The sequence below is a fragment of the Zeus faber genome, assembly GCF_960531495.2.
Source record: "Zeus faber genome assembly, chromosome: 18".
Lineage (NCBI taxonomy): Eukaryota > Metazoa > Chordata > Actinopteri > Zeiformes > Zeidae > Zeus > Zeus faber.
Window position 1 is genome coordinate 24,932,938 of NC_137210.1, and position 17,228 is coordinate 24,950,165.

General features: G+C 45.3%; 1 protein-coding gene across 3 annotated transcripts in view; it reads right to left on the reverse strand.

The window, feature by feature from the left end:
- Positions 1 to 1,868: 1,868 nt before the first annotated feature.
- The window catches only part of adarb1b (adenosine deaminase RNA specific B1b), a gene marked incomplete at both ends in the record, with an annotated part of 44,816 nt that continues 29,456 nt past the window's right edge, over positions 1,869 to 17,228 (reverse strand). The window contains 7 exons of one of the 3 annotated variants that reach the window (XM_080019106.1): positions 1,869 to 2,045; positions 3,544 to 3,722; positions 9,471 to 9,652; positions 13,111 to 13,279; positions 14,941 to 15,092; positions 15,786 to 15,954; positions 17,092 to 17,206. In XM_080019106.1, the coding sequence (XP_079875232.1) occupies positions 1,869 to 2,045; positions 3,544 to 3,722; positions 9,471 to 9,652; positions 13,111 to 13,279; positions 14,941 to 15,092; positions 15,786 to 15,954; positions 17,092 to 17,206 (1,143 nt within the window). Of the gene's footprint in view, positions 2,046 to 3,543; positions 3,723 to 9,470; positions 9,653 to 13,110; positions 13,280 to 14,940; positions 15,093 to 15,781; positions 15,955 to 17,091; positions 17,207 to 17,228 lie in introns of all 3 variants that reach the window. The other 2 variants (XM_080019107.1, XM_080019105.1) reach the window with 2 other exon arrangements.

Consider the following 17,228-nt stretch of genomic DNA (forward strand, 5'->3'; position numbering starts at 1 on the left):
GGCTACAAAAGCTACCTGGAGAAATCACAACTTGGAAGTGGACGCAGAATGGCCACCAAAAACCATGGACCCCCTTGGACATCCATGAGCCTCACTGAGACACCAAAGACCTCCATGGACCACCAGGGACCTCCATGGACCACCAAGGGCGCTGGATGAAGGTCTACTGTACGTAAAGTGTCAATCCAGCCAACGTCTAAATGAAAGGTATCACTGCTTCAAAGCCTTGGCGTGTTCCTTCAAGGGGGGTGGACGCCACACGTTCGGAAAGTCAAGAAGTCCCCCACGGGATCTCCAGCGGAGCTTCTGGAACCGCCCAGAGGTGCCGGACAAAGAGGGTGGAGCCCAGACGTGGCAGAACTTCTACTCTCCGAACCGAGAACGTCCACCCCCGTCGTTCCCGTGTAACTGCAGCGTCAGACCCCCACCCCCCCACCCCCCGAGAGGACGCCATCTGAAGCGGCCCTCCCGCAAAGCCCACCCCCCGAGAACAAGACAAAAAAAAAACAAAAAAAAAAAAAAAAAGACAAAAACACACAAAAAAAAAAGAAAAACAAACAAAAAAAACCCAAAACAATCGACCAATCACAAAACGGGAGAAAATCCACAACATGAGGAGTAAGTTTCAAAGCTGCCTGTGGAGGAAGATGCTGGCATTCATTCATTCATAACTTCTGGCGCGTGGACAGACGGGGCTCTCCACGCCGCTCTGCAGGCTTTTCCAAGTCAGTTCCCATGCAAAGCCATGGCTTAGATCAAAGAGAAAACAGAGACTACAACGTGCAGCGACTCCCAAACCCCACCCCTCCCCGTCACCCCCATCACTACTCACACATGACCCCAGGCGAGGGAGGGAGGGGAGGGAGGGATGGAGAGAGAGAGAGGGGAGGGATGGAGTGAGGGAGTGATGGAGGGAGGGATGGGAGGGGGTGGGGGGCACATCGCACCCACCACCGCCCGTCCAGCTGTTCATGCATGAAATGAGAATGGAGTTTTAATAACTCAAAGGAAAAAAAAAGAAAAGAAGCGTAGCCATGAATGAATTAGAGGAACTCAAATCAACAGAGAGGACGGGATGAAATAACTCCATGGCCACAATATTTGGGAAAATGTTTGTTTTTAATATAAGGGGGCGATGGGGACACGGGCGGGCGTTTTTTTTTTGTTTTTTTGTTTGTGTTTTCTTCCGAGGAGAGACCCCAAAATACATCCCGACCCCAATTTCCGTGCTAGATTCACGTCCTGCAGGGAGGCGTATCGACACGTACTGACAAAACGCCGTCTTCGGGCCCATCCGCGCCGACTGGTTTAGTCGCGTCTCGGTGTCTAATCTTGTAACGTCCATGCCGCGCGGAGCCGGCGCCTTCGCCTGAAGACGGAGGCGGCGAGGCCCCACCAGAGCACGGCGCCAAAACATCGTTCTCCGCAAATCAGACGGCGACACGCGCGCGCGGGGGAGGGGGGGGGGCTTTAAAAAAGTAAAATTTCCAGTTTTAAAATGCAGAGAGTAGATTAAAAGAAAATGGACACCAACAACAACAACAATAATAATAAAAACAACAACAATAATAATAATAAACAACAACAACAACGACAAAAACAGCATGGAAACGGATGAGGCTGAGGTTCCATGAGGAATGAGGACGTGAGGGGGGGGGGGGGTGGTTTCTCTTAAAAACGATGCGCCTTCATTCCCACATGGAGGAAGCATCGCGCACGCCAACGTGCACACGGAGTCTCGGGGTGGAGGGGCGGGGCGGGGGACTCGGGCCTGGCTCAGGGACGAGGGTTGGCGGGGCGGTCGGATGGGTTTGGGTTTTTTTTTTTTTTTCGGGGTGGGGGGCGGTGGGGGTGGGGGGCTCCCCTCCTCAGGAGTTGAGGGTGAACTGGTCTTGCTCGCTGGGCTTCTTGACCCAGGCCCCGAGCCCCGCCTTGTGGAAGGCCTTGATCAGCGTCTGCTTGGCCGAGTGGTACTCGGTCGCCGCCTGCTTGGCTTCGTGGTACGAGCTGGGCTTCACCACCTTTATCCGCAGGGTGGGCGACAGCTGAGCGACACACGCACGCGCACGCGCACGCACACACACACACACACACACACACACACACACACACACACACACACACACACACACACACACACACACACACACACACACACACACACAGAGAATCAATGGGCGCTCGTTCCTATAAGTTCCTCCGGCCAAACATGAACAAATGAGCGGAAGACGCCGGAGACGGGCTCGCCCTCCGGCTCTTCCGCTCGTTGTAGGACTACTGATCGCTGTGATTCTCAAGGACCCTCAGTTTGATAGGCATTCGGATCACGGACCCCGTTTGAAGGTTTGGCCCATCTGAAAAGTTTTTATTGTGATAAAACATATGATTTTTTTTTATTGTTGTACATGATTTAGTGTCTGTCCTGCAGGTAGGGTCAGAACAGTCCTTATTGTACGTTCTCTACTGCTGCTACCGTCTTCTTCATAGATGTATTTCTACCTGCTCATACATTGTTTATATACGCGTATTATGTATACATATGTATTCATCGTGTACAGTATATCTATATTTATATCTATATTTATATTTCATACCCACAATCACAACCGTACTGCCACTAACTCCTGCCATGGCCTTTTAACGGAACTTATCCCGGGTATAGAATCGCATCTTGTATAATTTTGTATAATTTTTTTCCTACTTTTCTCTACAGCAATACACCAACTATGACATTTCAAATTCCTCATATCAAATGTACATATAAAAGTACTAATAAACAGATTCTGTAATTATAGTGGTTTAACCATCAAGCATTTCGCTGGAGACCTCTGGAACCTCGTGGCCCCCCGGGGGGCCCCCGGACCCTACGTTGAGGCACCACAGCGTTTCCGGTGTCCGTCGGCGGGGCCCGGGCAAAGGGCCCGTCGGGGCCTCGGGGCTGAATCCTCCGAACCTCTGAAAGGCAGAGATCCAGGCGGTGATTTTTTTAAGAAGTCATTTCGAGATTCTAAAAACAGGGCGATGCAGCGGGCGCAGCGTGCCGTGGAACTCCACGTGGGGGGAAACCGGCGCAACTAAAAAAAGCTTCCAGAAAATCCCACCTTGAAACAAGTCGACGGAATTTAATCAGCCTTCGAATTAGGGACGGAAATAAACTAAAACGGAGTACATTTATGATCCACGGTTAAACAAACAACGACCTTGAGGTGCCAGACGGCAACACCTGATTGGTCATCGTACACCGGGGTCGACGGCGACTTGACACATTCAAACAAGGGCATAAAAGGTGAGTCATATTTGGCAACATGCTAATCCGTGCCCCAGGTGAATTATGAGTTATGATATTATGTTTTTGTTATGTGTTTGTGCAAGCGCTTAAATGACGACTATCCGTACGTCCGGAGACGTCTCCGTGTGCGTTGGGGGTCTCCACGGGCCCCCGAATTTGCCCCGATCCCCCGAAGAACTCAGAGAACCCGCCCAGAGATTCCGACCGGAGCCGGCCGCGTGAGACGCGGTGCCTCCACCGTGCGCCGGCCGTACCTTGCAGTGCAGCCGCACCCAGCGGCTGTACAGCGCCTGCTTGCAGAGGCGCGAGGCGCGGCCCATGTCGTCCTTGCCCGTGGTGGCGTTGATCACCTCCAGGGCCTGGTCGCCCACCGCCCAGTTCACACTGAAGTTGGGCGCCTTGCCGGGCTGCCGGGCCTCCGCGTTGCTGATTCCTGTTGCACACGGACACAAAGGCCAACAATCAAGTCGCTTCTAGCGAGAATTCATCCATTTGACCCAATGTAAATATATATATATATATATACATACAGTGTATATACTGTATATATATATATAAATATACAGTATACATTTATATATATATATACACAGTATATATACTGTATATTTATATACAGTGTATATACTGCATATCTATATATACATATTAGGGCTGTCAAAGTTACATGATAATTATGCATTATGCAATTTTTTTAACGCATGGAGAGGTCGTCCGTCATCGTCTCTCTGATCACGCAGCTCTTATTACTTTTTATTTCTTTAGAAAGGTTAAAAACCAAGGAGATGCAGGTAAAACATTTCAACAGGACGACAGCGGGAGGGAAGGGGAAAATGGAGCGCAAACAGCCTGGACGGAGCGCGAACAGCCTGGACGGAGCGCGAACAGCCTGGACGGAGTGCAAACAGCCTGGGCGGAGCGCGAACAGCCAGTCAATTTTAATTGTGGAGAAACCGGGACAATTTGGTCGTGAATGTTGAAAAACATTTCAGTGTTTTACAGATATTTCTGGAGTTTGAGTTTGCCATGTTATGATTTGATCATTTCTTCACGCTAAACGTTGAAGTACCTATGAGGGTTTCTGGACAATACTTATCATTGTTTGGGGTTGTTAAATGATTTACAATAAACATACATTTGCATAAAGCCTATGTGTCCACTCACACGTTGATATTAAACACATGAAAAATATACCTTTAAGGTATTATGAACTGATTAAAATTTGCGATTTATAAGCGATTAATCGCGATTAACTATGGACAACCATGCGATTAATCGCGATTAAATATTTAATCAATTGACAGCCCTAATATATATATATATATATATATATAGTATAATACAACCTTTATTCATAAGCGATAGGCTACATTATACTAGGCAGGGTTGTTGGTGAAGTACATTTCACATACAAAGCTCATTCAAAGAGCTATACATAAAACACATTTTATGAAAGTAAAGTAGAATGAAAGCAGATAAAGAGCTAAAAACAGGTATAAATGACCGAATTAAAGGTTAAAATACAATTTAAAATGGACCAACACACTTATAAATATTGTCAAAACTGGAACCAGCATCTGCTTGGGTTGTTAGGACTCAAACCCCACTAGAACCTCACCAGGACTGAAACCTAACTACAGCATCACTTTGGACTGCGAGGCACACGTCCCGATTTGTGATGAACTCACATGAGACGCACCAACCCTTAAAACACAGGCACGGTGACACTCCGTCAGCGACAAGCACAAGTCAACGGAAGGTGGAGAAAAGACGATCTTTGCCCCGCACAAGAGGCGCTGTTGAGAGAGAGGCCAGGCCGCCCGTGGGTTTAATATCCAACAACGTTCTCCAGGACGTGGCTCCAGGATCCTGCACACCGCCGTCGCCGTGGTTCCCTCCTGGGGGAACCACGGCGACACCGGCATAAACGGAAGATATATGGATAGCATAAATCCCTCCGTCCTGCAGCCTCGCACCTGGGATTCGGCGGTGTGTGTGTGTGTGTGTGTGTGTGTGTGTGTGTGTTCCTGTGCGTGTTTGTGTGTTGAAGTCCTTTGGTTCCATTTGGCAGCACGAGTGACGGATGATCATTTAAAAGGATGAAATCAGGAGTGGCCCGACGCCAAAGTCCTTCACCGCGGAAAACCCTCCAAAGCGGAAAAGGTTAATAACCCCCCACCATTATCTCCTTTACCCGCCGCTTTTAGGGGGCAACCGGGGAAGGAGGAGCAGGGGCGCGGCTGGAAATTCTAGGGCCACGGGAAAAAAGACGAGGAATGGGCCCCCGAGCGCTAATCGACGACGTTACTCCAGCCTCACCTTGCCTGTCAAGAGGGACGCTTTTAAACCTAATTCATATCTGGCAGATAAACTCCAAATAGAGGCTTTTGTTGCATTTATCTACAATAGCTGACGTGTGTATAAAGGATATGTTATGTTTTTCGTTTCAAAACTTTCAGTCCAAAATATAAGATTATGCTGAGCTTATGCATACTGTATGTACAAAGCAATTAAGAATTATAATATACACATATCAATCATTTATCCTGTGCATAGAATTATACCTTTTATATTCTGTACATTTTATATATTTGACTATTTCTGTTTGGTATTTTTGTACACAGAACTTTTATTTTATTTTTTTACACTGAACTTTTATTTTATTTTATTTTTTTACACTGAACTTTTTATTTTCTATTGTATTTTATTATGATTTCACTTTTCGGATTTTGATGCTTTTCTTATGCTAGAAACAAACCAATAATCATCACCGTGACATATTCCTCATGTACGTGAATGAACCTGGAGGAATAAACTCATTGTGATCCTGACACGTAGTTAGAGCTGTGGCATTTCAAAACAAACAAGGCACGAGGTAGTTAGTAGCTGGTTATGAGGGCCTTGAACTACACCATCAATGAGGATTATTATAGAATTTCTTGAGAAGTATTATCAATGCCATACGCGGATTCTCGCGGTAACTTTTACGATCAATAACCCAAGAGAAACCAGGAATAGTGAATCCATTGAAACTGAAATTAACTACTGTGAGGATTGTTTTGAGAAATATTTGAAAAATTGCTTTGACTGGCTCAAGACTAACCATTTCAGAGTAATACAGTCATTCAAGAGTAATAATGATTAAAACAATTTGCTGAAGAACGATTGTTGATCTAAATTGATGACCCCAAGCTTAAATAGAGTCTAATATTTATTTTTAACTAAATGAATGTTGCTTTTATTGTTATTAATTGATTGGCTTCTGTTAATGTAAAGCGCTGTCAGTTGCATGTTGTGTAGGCAAGGAGCTGCACAAATAAAGGTTATTATTAATTATTATTATTTGATTGATTTTCTACTGAAAAGCAGCCCCTCCCCACCATGCCACACCAAGTCCGACAGGTGCCCGTCAGGGACACAAAGGCTTTGAACGCTCATCTGAATGGAGCGGCAGCTTGCGCGGAAAGGTCAAGAGGCGCGGCGGGAAGACGTGCGGGAAGAGGGCGACGGGGTTTCCGGCCGATGAAGAGGGAGGGCGGCGGGGGGGCGGAGGCAGGCGGAGGCAGAGAAACCGTGTGGACGAAGAAACAAGATGAAGAGAAGAGAACGTCTGGCCTCATTTGATAAGTCCAGCAAAGCAGCGAAATGAAGACTTTACAGGGGAACGGGGACAATATGGACCTAAATATAGACCGGCAGAGAAACGGGGTAGCGGCGCCGTGTCGCCGCACGTCCATTTCCATCGTTTCCCGCACTCTTCACCGCGCCTCGGGGGGGACGACGAGGAGGCGCGGAACGCATTCTAAATGTAAAAAAAATCGGAACGTCAGCGAATCTCTCGTCATTGGAATCCGTACGACCTTTTAAGGAGGCCGAGCGGGCGCGGTGTATTTACACGCGGCGGCGGATGGATCCAAATGACGCGGGAAGGTGAACGCCAACACACATCCATCAGAGAGGAAACAGGAAGCCGCTCCCCCGGCGGAGCCAGCGAACGCACTGGACCGGCACAATTACCCACCGTGCCCCTGGGTGTTTACCTGAGCTGTTGCAAATTTGCCAAAAGACTACAAGGAGCTTTTCCCCCAGAACAATGGAAATGCGAGGACGACATGACAGCTGTGAGCCCTGCCAGCCGATATTCAACTCCGGCAACGGACAAAAATAACGTCTGTTTGTTTTCCCCCCGCGGGGGAGAACCAAGAAGGGAGGGAGTTGATGGAGCCAGAACCACTTACCGTAGATATCTGCAAGGCGTGATGTCAATCACAAGAAAATATGTCGAACACAGAGAACCCATTGTTCCCCTGGGAGGCTTCATTTGGTGGATGATGAGGGCGGCAAAGGCCGGGTTCACCAGCACGGCGCCGAGCTTCATCAGAGCCATTCCGAATACGTCCCAAATGTAAACATACTAACGCTCTCACTATTTGGACAAGTTCATGTTTGCCTGGAGATAAGATCTCCAGCCATTATTTGCAGGAAAGTTAGGAACGTGTTTTCTCCCAGACGGACGTTGCGGCGGCGTGTCTGCATGGGAGTCGTGTGCTGGGATTTTTAATTAACCGGCCAACGTGTCGGGAAGGATACGGTTCACTGGAGAACGATAAAAGGGCCGGGCGTATCCGTTTTCAGCGCGAGCACGACAAGCGCGGACATTTAGAGATTACGCAACGGCACATGTAAGAGCACGATTTGCATAATTTGGACCGAAAAAACCCACGAGATGTAAAGATGAAACATCCTACAGCGAGGCTGGATGAGGCTGCGGAGCCTCCAAAGGAGCTCATTCACCGTGCCGCTCCAGGGGATGAGCCGGGGCTTTGTTTCCTCATAACCATCCTAAGAGTTACTTAGGAGTGACGTTGCGCCTTCTCTACGTCCGATCCTACGAGTTGCCTTTTATTTCATTTTTTATTTTTATTTTTTTTAACCATATTTCCCGAAACAGCTCTTACAGGAGAAAAGTCACTTACTGGTGCTGTGCATGGTAAGTGCAGCTCCTTCCACGTTAGTTGCTCCTTTTGTGATTACATTTTGCTTTCGGATTTCTCTCAGTGTAAGCAATGGATGAATAAATGAAGTGGAATATTCCCTGAGTGAAGACTTGTGGGGGCGTTATCAAGTCCGGTCCAGACGTAACTACAAGCGTCCACAAGAGGACGAAGCTCCGGACGGACCAACCGGCGATTTGAAAAGTTGATTTGTCCCAACGCATGCAGCAAATTCACGGCCTAGTCCTGACCGGTCGTAACAGTATCTGAATTTTGGAGTGAAGCAACAGTGCTATAAACAGAAAAGAGAGAGCATGTTTTCATCTGTCAATAATGGACCAGCCTGCGCGGTACCAAAGTGCTGGAAGCAAGCTGGAGACATTTTCAACTTGTAATTCGGAACATAACACACGGCTTGAGTCAAGTTGACTTGATGGATGTGTGCGTTGACATTTTGATGTCTGATGCATTACGACGCGTTGATGCGTGGGGTGAATCCTAGGAGTGAGAGCCTGCCGGACGACGATTTGTTTAATTCTGATCAATATCAGCACTGAGGATTTGTGTTGGCCACCGTGTGCAGAAGCTTTGATATTTGCCGGCTAAAGCCTGGATCATGAGCGACGCATTGCTGGCGGTTCTGGGTAAACCGGGGTCGCAGAGGAGCCGACGCGCACGCCTCCCAAATCTCAACAACGTGTCACACAAGCTGATTGTCTGAATTCCCCAACTTCCTGTCGGGAGGCGGGTTCGAAACTGAAAATTAAATGTTGCGGATAGAAGCGCGACTCGCGGATGAGGTTCGAAAACTGATTTATAGTTGATAAACCATTTTTTTGGAGGTTCTAAAATTTGCCAATTAAGTTTTCGAATAACCCCCCAAATAAGAAAAAAAACCCAACGTATTCTTCTATACATTGTGGTTCAGTAAATGCAACACAACTACACACAAAATCTGTACATTTATGAAAGAAACGGCCACGCCCACATCCCGGAACGACACCCGTGCACGTTGGATTCCGTGCGGACGGAGAAGCAGAACACAGCCTCGCCGCGACCTCCGGTCTGGAGGTCCGCTCGAGTCGCCGGAGGACTGCAGGGCTTACGTTCGGCGGCATTTAGCTCATCTCCCACAGAACAACAACTCGGCGCCTGTTTTGCCGCCTGAGGCGAGAGCGGGCACTGACCGCTGAGGAGAGGTCTGTTGAGGCTGAACGGCTGCGGCAGGTCCTCGATGTCGGCGATGCGCTGGTACATGGCCCTGGACAGGTGGTCGGCGTGGTAGAGGCTGCCCAGGATGATGCTGGAGAAGTAGAGGGGCTCCGTGAAGTAGCTCATCAGAGAGCCCTGGATGCCCACCACGTTCCACCTGCAGCGGGGAGGGGAGGGATACAGGTCACCGTGAGGAGGAGGAGGGATGGAGGACCAGGGTTTTAAGATGCACTGTGTGAGTCTCCGTCACCCGCTGATAGCGGCACATCGTGTGAATCACACGCCTTTCTCTCTGCGGCGCTCCAGTGTCACTCTGCCTCTCCCGTCCATCAAACACTAAAGCCTCATAAATACCCAAACAAACAGGGAGACGCCCGGAATCTTAAGGAGCCAGGTACGTGCCGGCTCTGGTCAACAGCTTTTTAGAAGAGAAAGCAAAAGCGACACGTCCCCCTACAGTATGCACGTGTAGCGCCGAGGAGTGCGCAGGGTCCTTTATCCGCCGACGTGTCATTTCCTGGAGCTTCTTAAGCGCCGTCGGGTGCACGCCTCCACCTGGCCACTTGTCAATGAGGCTCGCCTTATCTTTTTATTTGTTTTTAACCACAAGGCAAAACGTCGGTCTCCAAATAATTCACTGAACATTGTCATGTGGAGATGTAAAAAACAAACGTTATACCATGCCTTCATGCGGAATGGGAGACGGCAGCGGCGGTGGATGCCGCGTAAATCTTGTTATGGGGATATGAAAGCTGGCAGCAAGCCGCTCCGTCCCAGTAAAGGGTACTACAGTGCCGACAATTCAACCGACATGTTCCACAACGTGTCTATTTTTTATTTTTATTTTTTTAAGTCTCTTTTAGCCGTTTATCATACCGGACACGGCGTAATGTGTCTAAAATACGCAGCTCGTCAAAGTCGCGGTCTCATCCAGAAAACAACATCTGCTTTGTCTCTCCGTGACGACATGACGCTAAGTTGAAAGTGGAAGCTCCTGCCGGGGTTTGCACCGGGGCGACCGCATTGAACTAGTTTCTAGTTTTTTTTTTAATTGTAGTTGCATGGTATGTTTTCATACTATTTCACGTCAAAATTCAATGAACTAGATGAGCTTTGATGAGACCAAAGAGACATAAGACACCGGCGTCCTTTTTCATGCATTGCAACACATAGGTTAAATGTAAACGCAGCGGGAAAAGCAGTACACCGCAGTCCTCGAGAGGGTGAGGACTTGCTTTCCTCTAATAAACAACCAAACCAAAAAAACATTTGGGAGGGATCTTGGTTGAAATCGACTGACACACACACACACACACACACACACACACACACACACACACACACACACACACACACACACACACACACACACACACACACACACACACACACACACACACACACACACACACACACACACACACAACCAATTGTGTACACTCAAATGTATCCAATTTCATTTCCTCCAAAATTTCTGTGTATTTCTACGCTGTGTCATTAACCATCTCTCCCTTGTCGTTTTCCCATTGACATGCTCTGTTAAGCGTTGCCTGCCGGCTGCATATACAGAGCTGTTCTCCCCAGATGGAGAGAGAGAGAGAAAGATAGAGAGGGAGGGAGAGAGAGAGAGAGAGAGAGAGAGAGAGAAGCGTGTGGAGGAATAGCAGAAAAAGGAAATTAGAGCTTGAAGGGGGGAAAGGAGAGATGGAGTGAGAGGGAGGCGAAAGGGACGGAGAGTGAGGAAGTAATGGATAGAAGAGGGAAAGAGGCAGGGGACTGGGAGCGAATGAGCAAAGGAGGGACTCAAAGACCCTAAGTGGGTAAAATAAATAAGATAGTGCTGGTGAAAGGGTGAGATAATAATAATAATAGTAATAATAATAACAACAGTAATACTAATATTAGTAATAATAATGACAGTAATAATAATAACAACAGTAATACTAATATTAGTAACAATAATGACAGTAATAATAACAATAGTAATACTAATATTAGTAATAATAATGACAGTAATAATAACAAGAGTAATAATAATCATAACAATAATGAATTTTAATAATAATGAATTGAGTATAGCACTTCTCCCAATGCTCAAAAACCACATTACATTAAAATCCCATGGAATTAAATAATGCATTAAGGTCACAGAGCATGAATTTTTGGGCAGTAAAAACCCTGTAATTGATACAGTACGTAATAGGGCTGGCACAATTAATTCATAATTGCCTGATCAAAATTCTTATACTGATTGCAATCATTTAACAATATATTATAGTCCACAATCATGTTTCCATCTAAATTTAAGGTGAATTTCATGTTGCAATGTGAATGTGAATGTCAAATGTCTCTTCTCCAACAGGTGGACATGTATTATTACACAGTTTATATAAGCTCATACTATTCTAGTGGCATATAATAAAAAAATCACACGACAGCCATTAATAATTTGTATTAGAGTACGTGTTATGCCAAATAAATGGAATGCAGAAACACAAATACAAACACTATCTTAAGGACACACGCATGAACGCGCACACGCACACACGCACACACACACACACACACACACACACACTAATATGACTGAATTCCTGGAGAATTTTTGGAGGGGGTTGAACATAAAAACGTACAATACCTAATGAAATTCTCATGCACACCCTCTCTATAGTATGTGCTAGGGAGAGAGAGAGAGAGAGAGAGAGAGAGAGAGAGAGAGAGAGAGAGAGAGAGGGAGAGAGAGAGAGAGAGAGAGAGAGAGAGGGATAAAGGTCTAGGGTGGCAGGGTCTTTATCCTTAAATAATTTTACTTGCTTTTAAAATACAATAATAAAAATTGCAAAAAAAAAATGAACGACCATTTAGAATTAGAATTACAAAGCTGGACTTCCTATGGAGCAGGCTTTGTAGTATAGGCAGGATCTCAACACACTAAACCTTCCATAAAATAATATTCTACATAATAATAATTATAATAATATTGATAAAAATATATATAATACATCTCCACAGTATCTGTGTTCAGGCAGGGAATCAGGAGGAGGAGGAGGAAGAGGAGGAGGAGGAAGGGGAGGTGCATGTAGAGAGTTATGACGGAGGCTTTATCGCCCATCGGGGGAGACACCGCTTTGCCTTGAACACGGACAGATACTAAAGATGCAATGAGCTGTCTGTAGAAATGCCTGAAGGACCAAGGACCCATCAATTCGGCCGTCCCTGAGTGGACAGGAATTAAACCCCTGACACACAAAACCGCCCGGGGGGGCCGTGGGGGAACGGACGCACTGAACACATCGGACGAGGGAGAAAAATGACACATGCCCACGTCACTTTACGAGATGCTCCTGAAAGACAACTTTTATTGTATTATTATTATTATTATTATTATTATTATTATTGTTATTATCATATTTACATTATACTGATATTATAACCACATATCTTCCAGCCATAGGTGAAAACACCTGTGAAACAACTTGATTATAATTAGAAATGTCTTGAATAACTGGAATATAATGTTTCATCAGTTGACTGATTTTTCTGAATACGGTATAGAACGATATCAAACTGAGTCTGGATCAGATGTCAGTCGGGTGAATATCCGGCGTGCAGTACCGTGCGATCTTGTCGCTGCAGGACATGGTGAGCAGCCTCTCCCCCTGCAGGACCCCGTCCCAGGTCTGGATGGTGTTGCTGGAGCGCACCGGGATGGTTCCCTCCCCGGACTCGATCTTGGTCCTCAGCTGGCCCCGCGCCTTGCGGTTCGGGTGCCGGTCTCCCTGGTCTGAGCCGGGCAGCCGAGAAAAAAACACCTCAAATACTGGATGGATACAGCATATACTGGGTTCCAGTTGTTGTATAATTTATACATATTCATTATATAGATAGACAGGGAGGGATAGATGGAGTGAGAGCGAGCTGGACAGAAAGAGATAATTAATTTAATATTTAATTATGTAATATATATGAATTAAATTGAATTATAATTAATATACATTAATTATTATAAAATTATATATTAACTATATGTTATATATTATAGTCTAAATGATATATTACATGATGTAAAATTATTATCAACGACATATATATATATATATATTATCTAATGTCGATGGTTACCTATATTCCTATTTCACCACACTTATAAATCCACATTTAATCAAATTGTACTAGTTCTGTTAATAAATAATGGAGGTATAATAAATCAATCAAACAGATAAATAATAAATCAATCAAACAGAAATGAGCAAAAACAGCTACAAAAGTTATCAATAGTGATTTACGCCAAGAAAACTGTACTGTAGCACGAATAAAAAAACATAAGCCGATCAATTAGAATTTCTTAAAGAAGGGAACTAAAAACCCAAAACTAAAACCCCAAAACTAAAAACCCCACAGACGAATGGTGTGGATTGTTAAATCAGAGTGATTATTTCTTGCCACGTTATGAATGTTTTCTCTTCCAAAACAAATCTTTCCGGTGACGAATTGAATGTCTGGTTTCCATCAAGTCGCGTCCGTGTGGGATGGAAAACAATGTGAGGGAGCGAGAGAGAGAGAGAGAGAGAGAGAGAGAGAGAGAGAGAGAGACGGGTGCACAGAGAGAAACAAAAAGCGCTAATTACTCCAGCTTTATTTAAATGTGTTTGTAATGTGGGCCCGGACACTGAGAGTGGAATTCTAATTAAATGAAACCAAGCAGAAGAGGAAAACACACAGAGTTAATTGAATAAAAAAATAAACAGGCGTCGATAGTGAATTCTCACAGAGCAAAAGAGATTCAATTAAAAACATGTCAGCCAGGCGGAGGAGCTGGATGCAGCGCTCTGCTCGGCTTGTTATCGGCGGGGATACATTGATGGACTCGAAATATGGCGTGTCGGGAACGTCCGCACGCCTGGGTACAATTTGTTGACCAAGGAATATATATATATATATATATATATATATATATATATATATATATATATACATATACACACACACACACACACACACACACACACACTCCCAGTCAAGTTTGGACACAGCTACTCATTCAAGGGTTTTTCTTCATTTCAACTAAAGGGTGGCTCCTTTAAAGAATCTAAAACCAATTGTATTTGTTTGGTTACTAGATCATTACATATGTGTAATTTTATAGTTTTATGTGGAAAATAGTAAAAATAAAGAAAAACCCTTGAATGAGTACTGTCTGTGTGTCCTAACTTCTGACTGGTACTATCTACACATATACAGTATATACTGTATACATATATAATATTTATATGTGTGTGTGAGTGTTTTTCTACCATAGTGCATTGTCACCACATTGCATTTATTTATTCTTCTCACAGAATCCAGTCTGATCTAAATTGCGAGTTTTATTTTGGATTCATTACTTTCCTGTACTTGTCTCATGTGTGACAAGGATTCCTCCAGTGTGTGTGTGTGTGCGCGTACCTTCCACGCCAGCCTCGTGCGGGGAGAAGATGCGGGCGTCGCCACAGGGCGAGGTGCTGATGTAGAGGTGGAACTGAACGTTGTCCTTTAACCTGTAGCCGCTCTTGTCACAGCGCACGAATATCGACTTCTGGTGGTCCTCCTTGTTGTTGCTACGGCGACACGACAGGCGAGAGGAGCGTCAACCCCTCAACTCTCGATTCGAAAGAACACTGCTCATTTACAGGAAATAACCATAAAGTAAACACCTGCGCAGATTTTACACACACACACACACACACACACACACACACACACACACACACACACACACACACACACACACACACACACACACACACACACACACACACACACACACAAACACACACTTTTCTCAGGGTTTCTGCAGGTAGGTGTTTTAAGACCGGTTCTTATTGAAAGTGATGCATCAAAGACTGTGATGCAGAACAACTCAACTCATTTGGACAAAAACAGATAAATAAGGACAAATAAAATGAGAGAAAAATGTTTGTGATGAAATTCAATTCTCATAAATCCAGATTTGTTTACCATCTTTTAACGGTTGGTGTTTTTGCGCGGCAACGGCAAGGTTACAGCATGAACACACACACACACACACACCATAAAGACCCCCCCCCTTTGGTGTCCTTTAATGACATTCATTTTGACGTCAGTGTGAATACATTTGAAAACTAAAACTAAAACACACACACACACACACACACACACACACACACACACACACACACACACACACACACACACACACACACACACACACACACACACACACACACACACACACACACACACACACACACACACACACGCCATGCACTGACCTGAGGAAGAACTCCAGCTGTGTGTAGAGGTATCTGATGAGCGAGCGCCGGGCGATGATCTCGGCGTGACAGTCGTTGAGGGCCAGGCCGCGGTCGCTCATGTACTCGCCGTTGATGCATTTGGTCCCCGTGGAGACGCAGATGACCTGCGCTTCCTTTACATCGGTGCCTGCGGGGGAGGAAGAAAATGAGACACGAGTACGCCAGCACACACACAGCGCCGTGTATTCGTTACATTATTAGATCGATATAATATTTGGAAAAAGAAAAGTAAGTTGAGCGTCCAGAGGATCACAAGAAACCATCCACTCTGTTCCCCACGAAGGAAAACTAAGACCTGAAGACTTTTTGGGACATAAAATGTTATTTTAATGTTGAGAGATCAGTTGACCCCTGTGTCACCAACCAAGGTTCATTACTACCCTAAAATGAATGTCCCACTCCGAAAGTCAAAAATGCTAAAGTAAGAGAGAGAACTAGAATTGAACAAAACTTTTGGCCTTGGGACTGAGCAGAGGCCACGCCTTTTCTCACCTTCCCTCCTTAACAGCACATGTATTCGTATGATCGCTGTTGCCTCAAGTCAAATTAATTTATAAATTGCATTTAAAAATGACAAACTTTGTTTTCTTTTTTTTTTTTTTATTAAATAAATCACAAATAAATCACATCCTCAATGGCTGACAATGGAAATGGACTTCTGTAAAAAAATTAAAATTAAAATTAATAAAATAAAATAAAAAAGAAAGAAAAAAATAAATATATGGGTGTTCGAAAATGCAAATAACATGACATACCGTTTCATCGCGACAACGAACGGACAAAAAAATTTCCTCCAAAGTGTTGGCGATGGTGCCAGTATCATGGCCGGCCTGATGTTTGGGCCATGAATTCTAAGTTTGTCTCTTGTCAAAGCTCCTAATGTGGAGCTATAAACAGCCCAGGGTGCGTTTAACGGCCTGGATAAATCTCCTGTTTTGACGCTGGGCAGCGGCGCGGCACCATGACGGCGGTTCATGTAAAGTGTCAGCAAAAAGAATTGATAGCATATATTTCTCGGCCTCAGCCTGATGTGGAATAATGGAGCTTTTCGACAGGCACCGCTCGGCCGACGGCGCCGGGAAGAAAACCCTGATTTCCGTCGGCCCAACAACCAGCTCCATTTTGCGTACTGGTGTTTGCCGAGATGCTTCTGCGTTTCCTTTTTCAGCAAATGTTTATTTACTTCTCGTGGCGATCGATGACACGTTTTTTTATTTATTTATTTTTTTTTAATCGAGCGGGAGAACTCTTTTTTGTCACGCACCTGTTGTCATGACGACCCCCGCCAGGACTTTCCGCCGTGCGTGCGGGGAGGTGAAGTTTTCCGTCAGCTCGCTGAATTTATCCACCACCAGGCGGGAAACGGCGTCGGCAAGGACCTAAGTGTGAAAACGCACACGA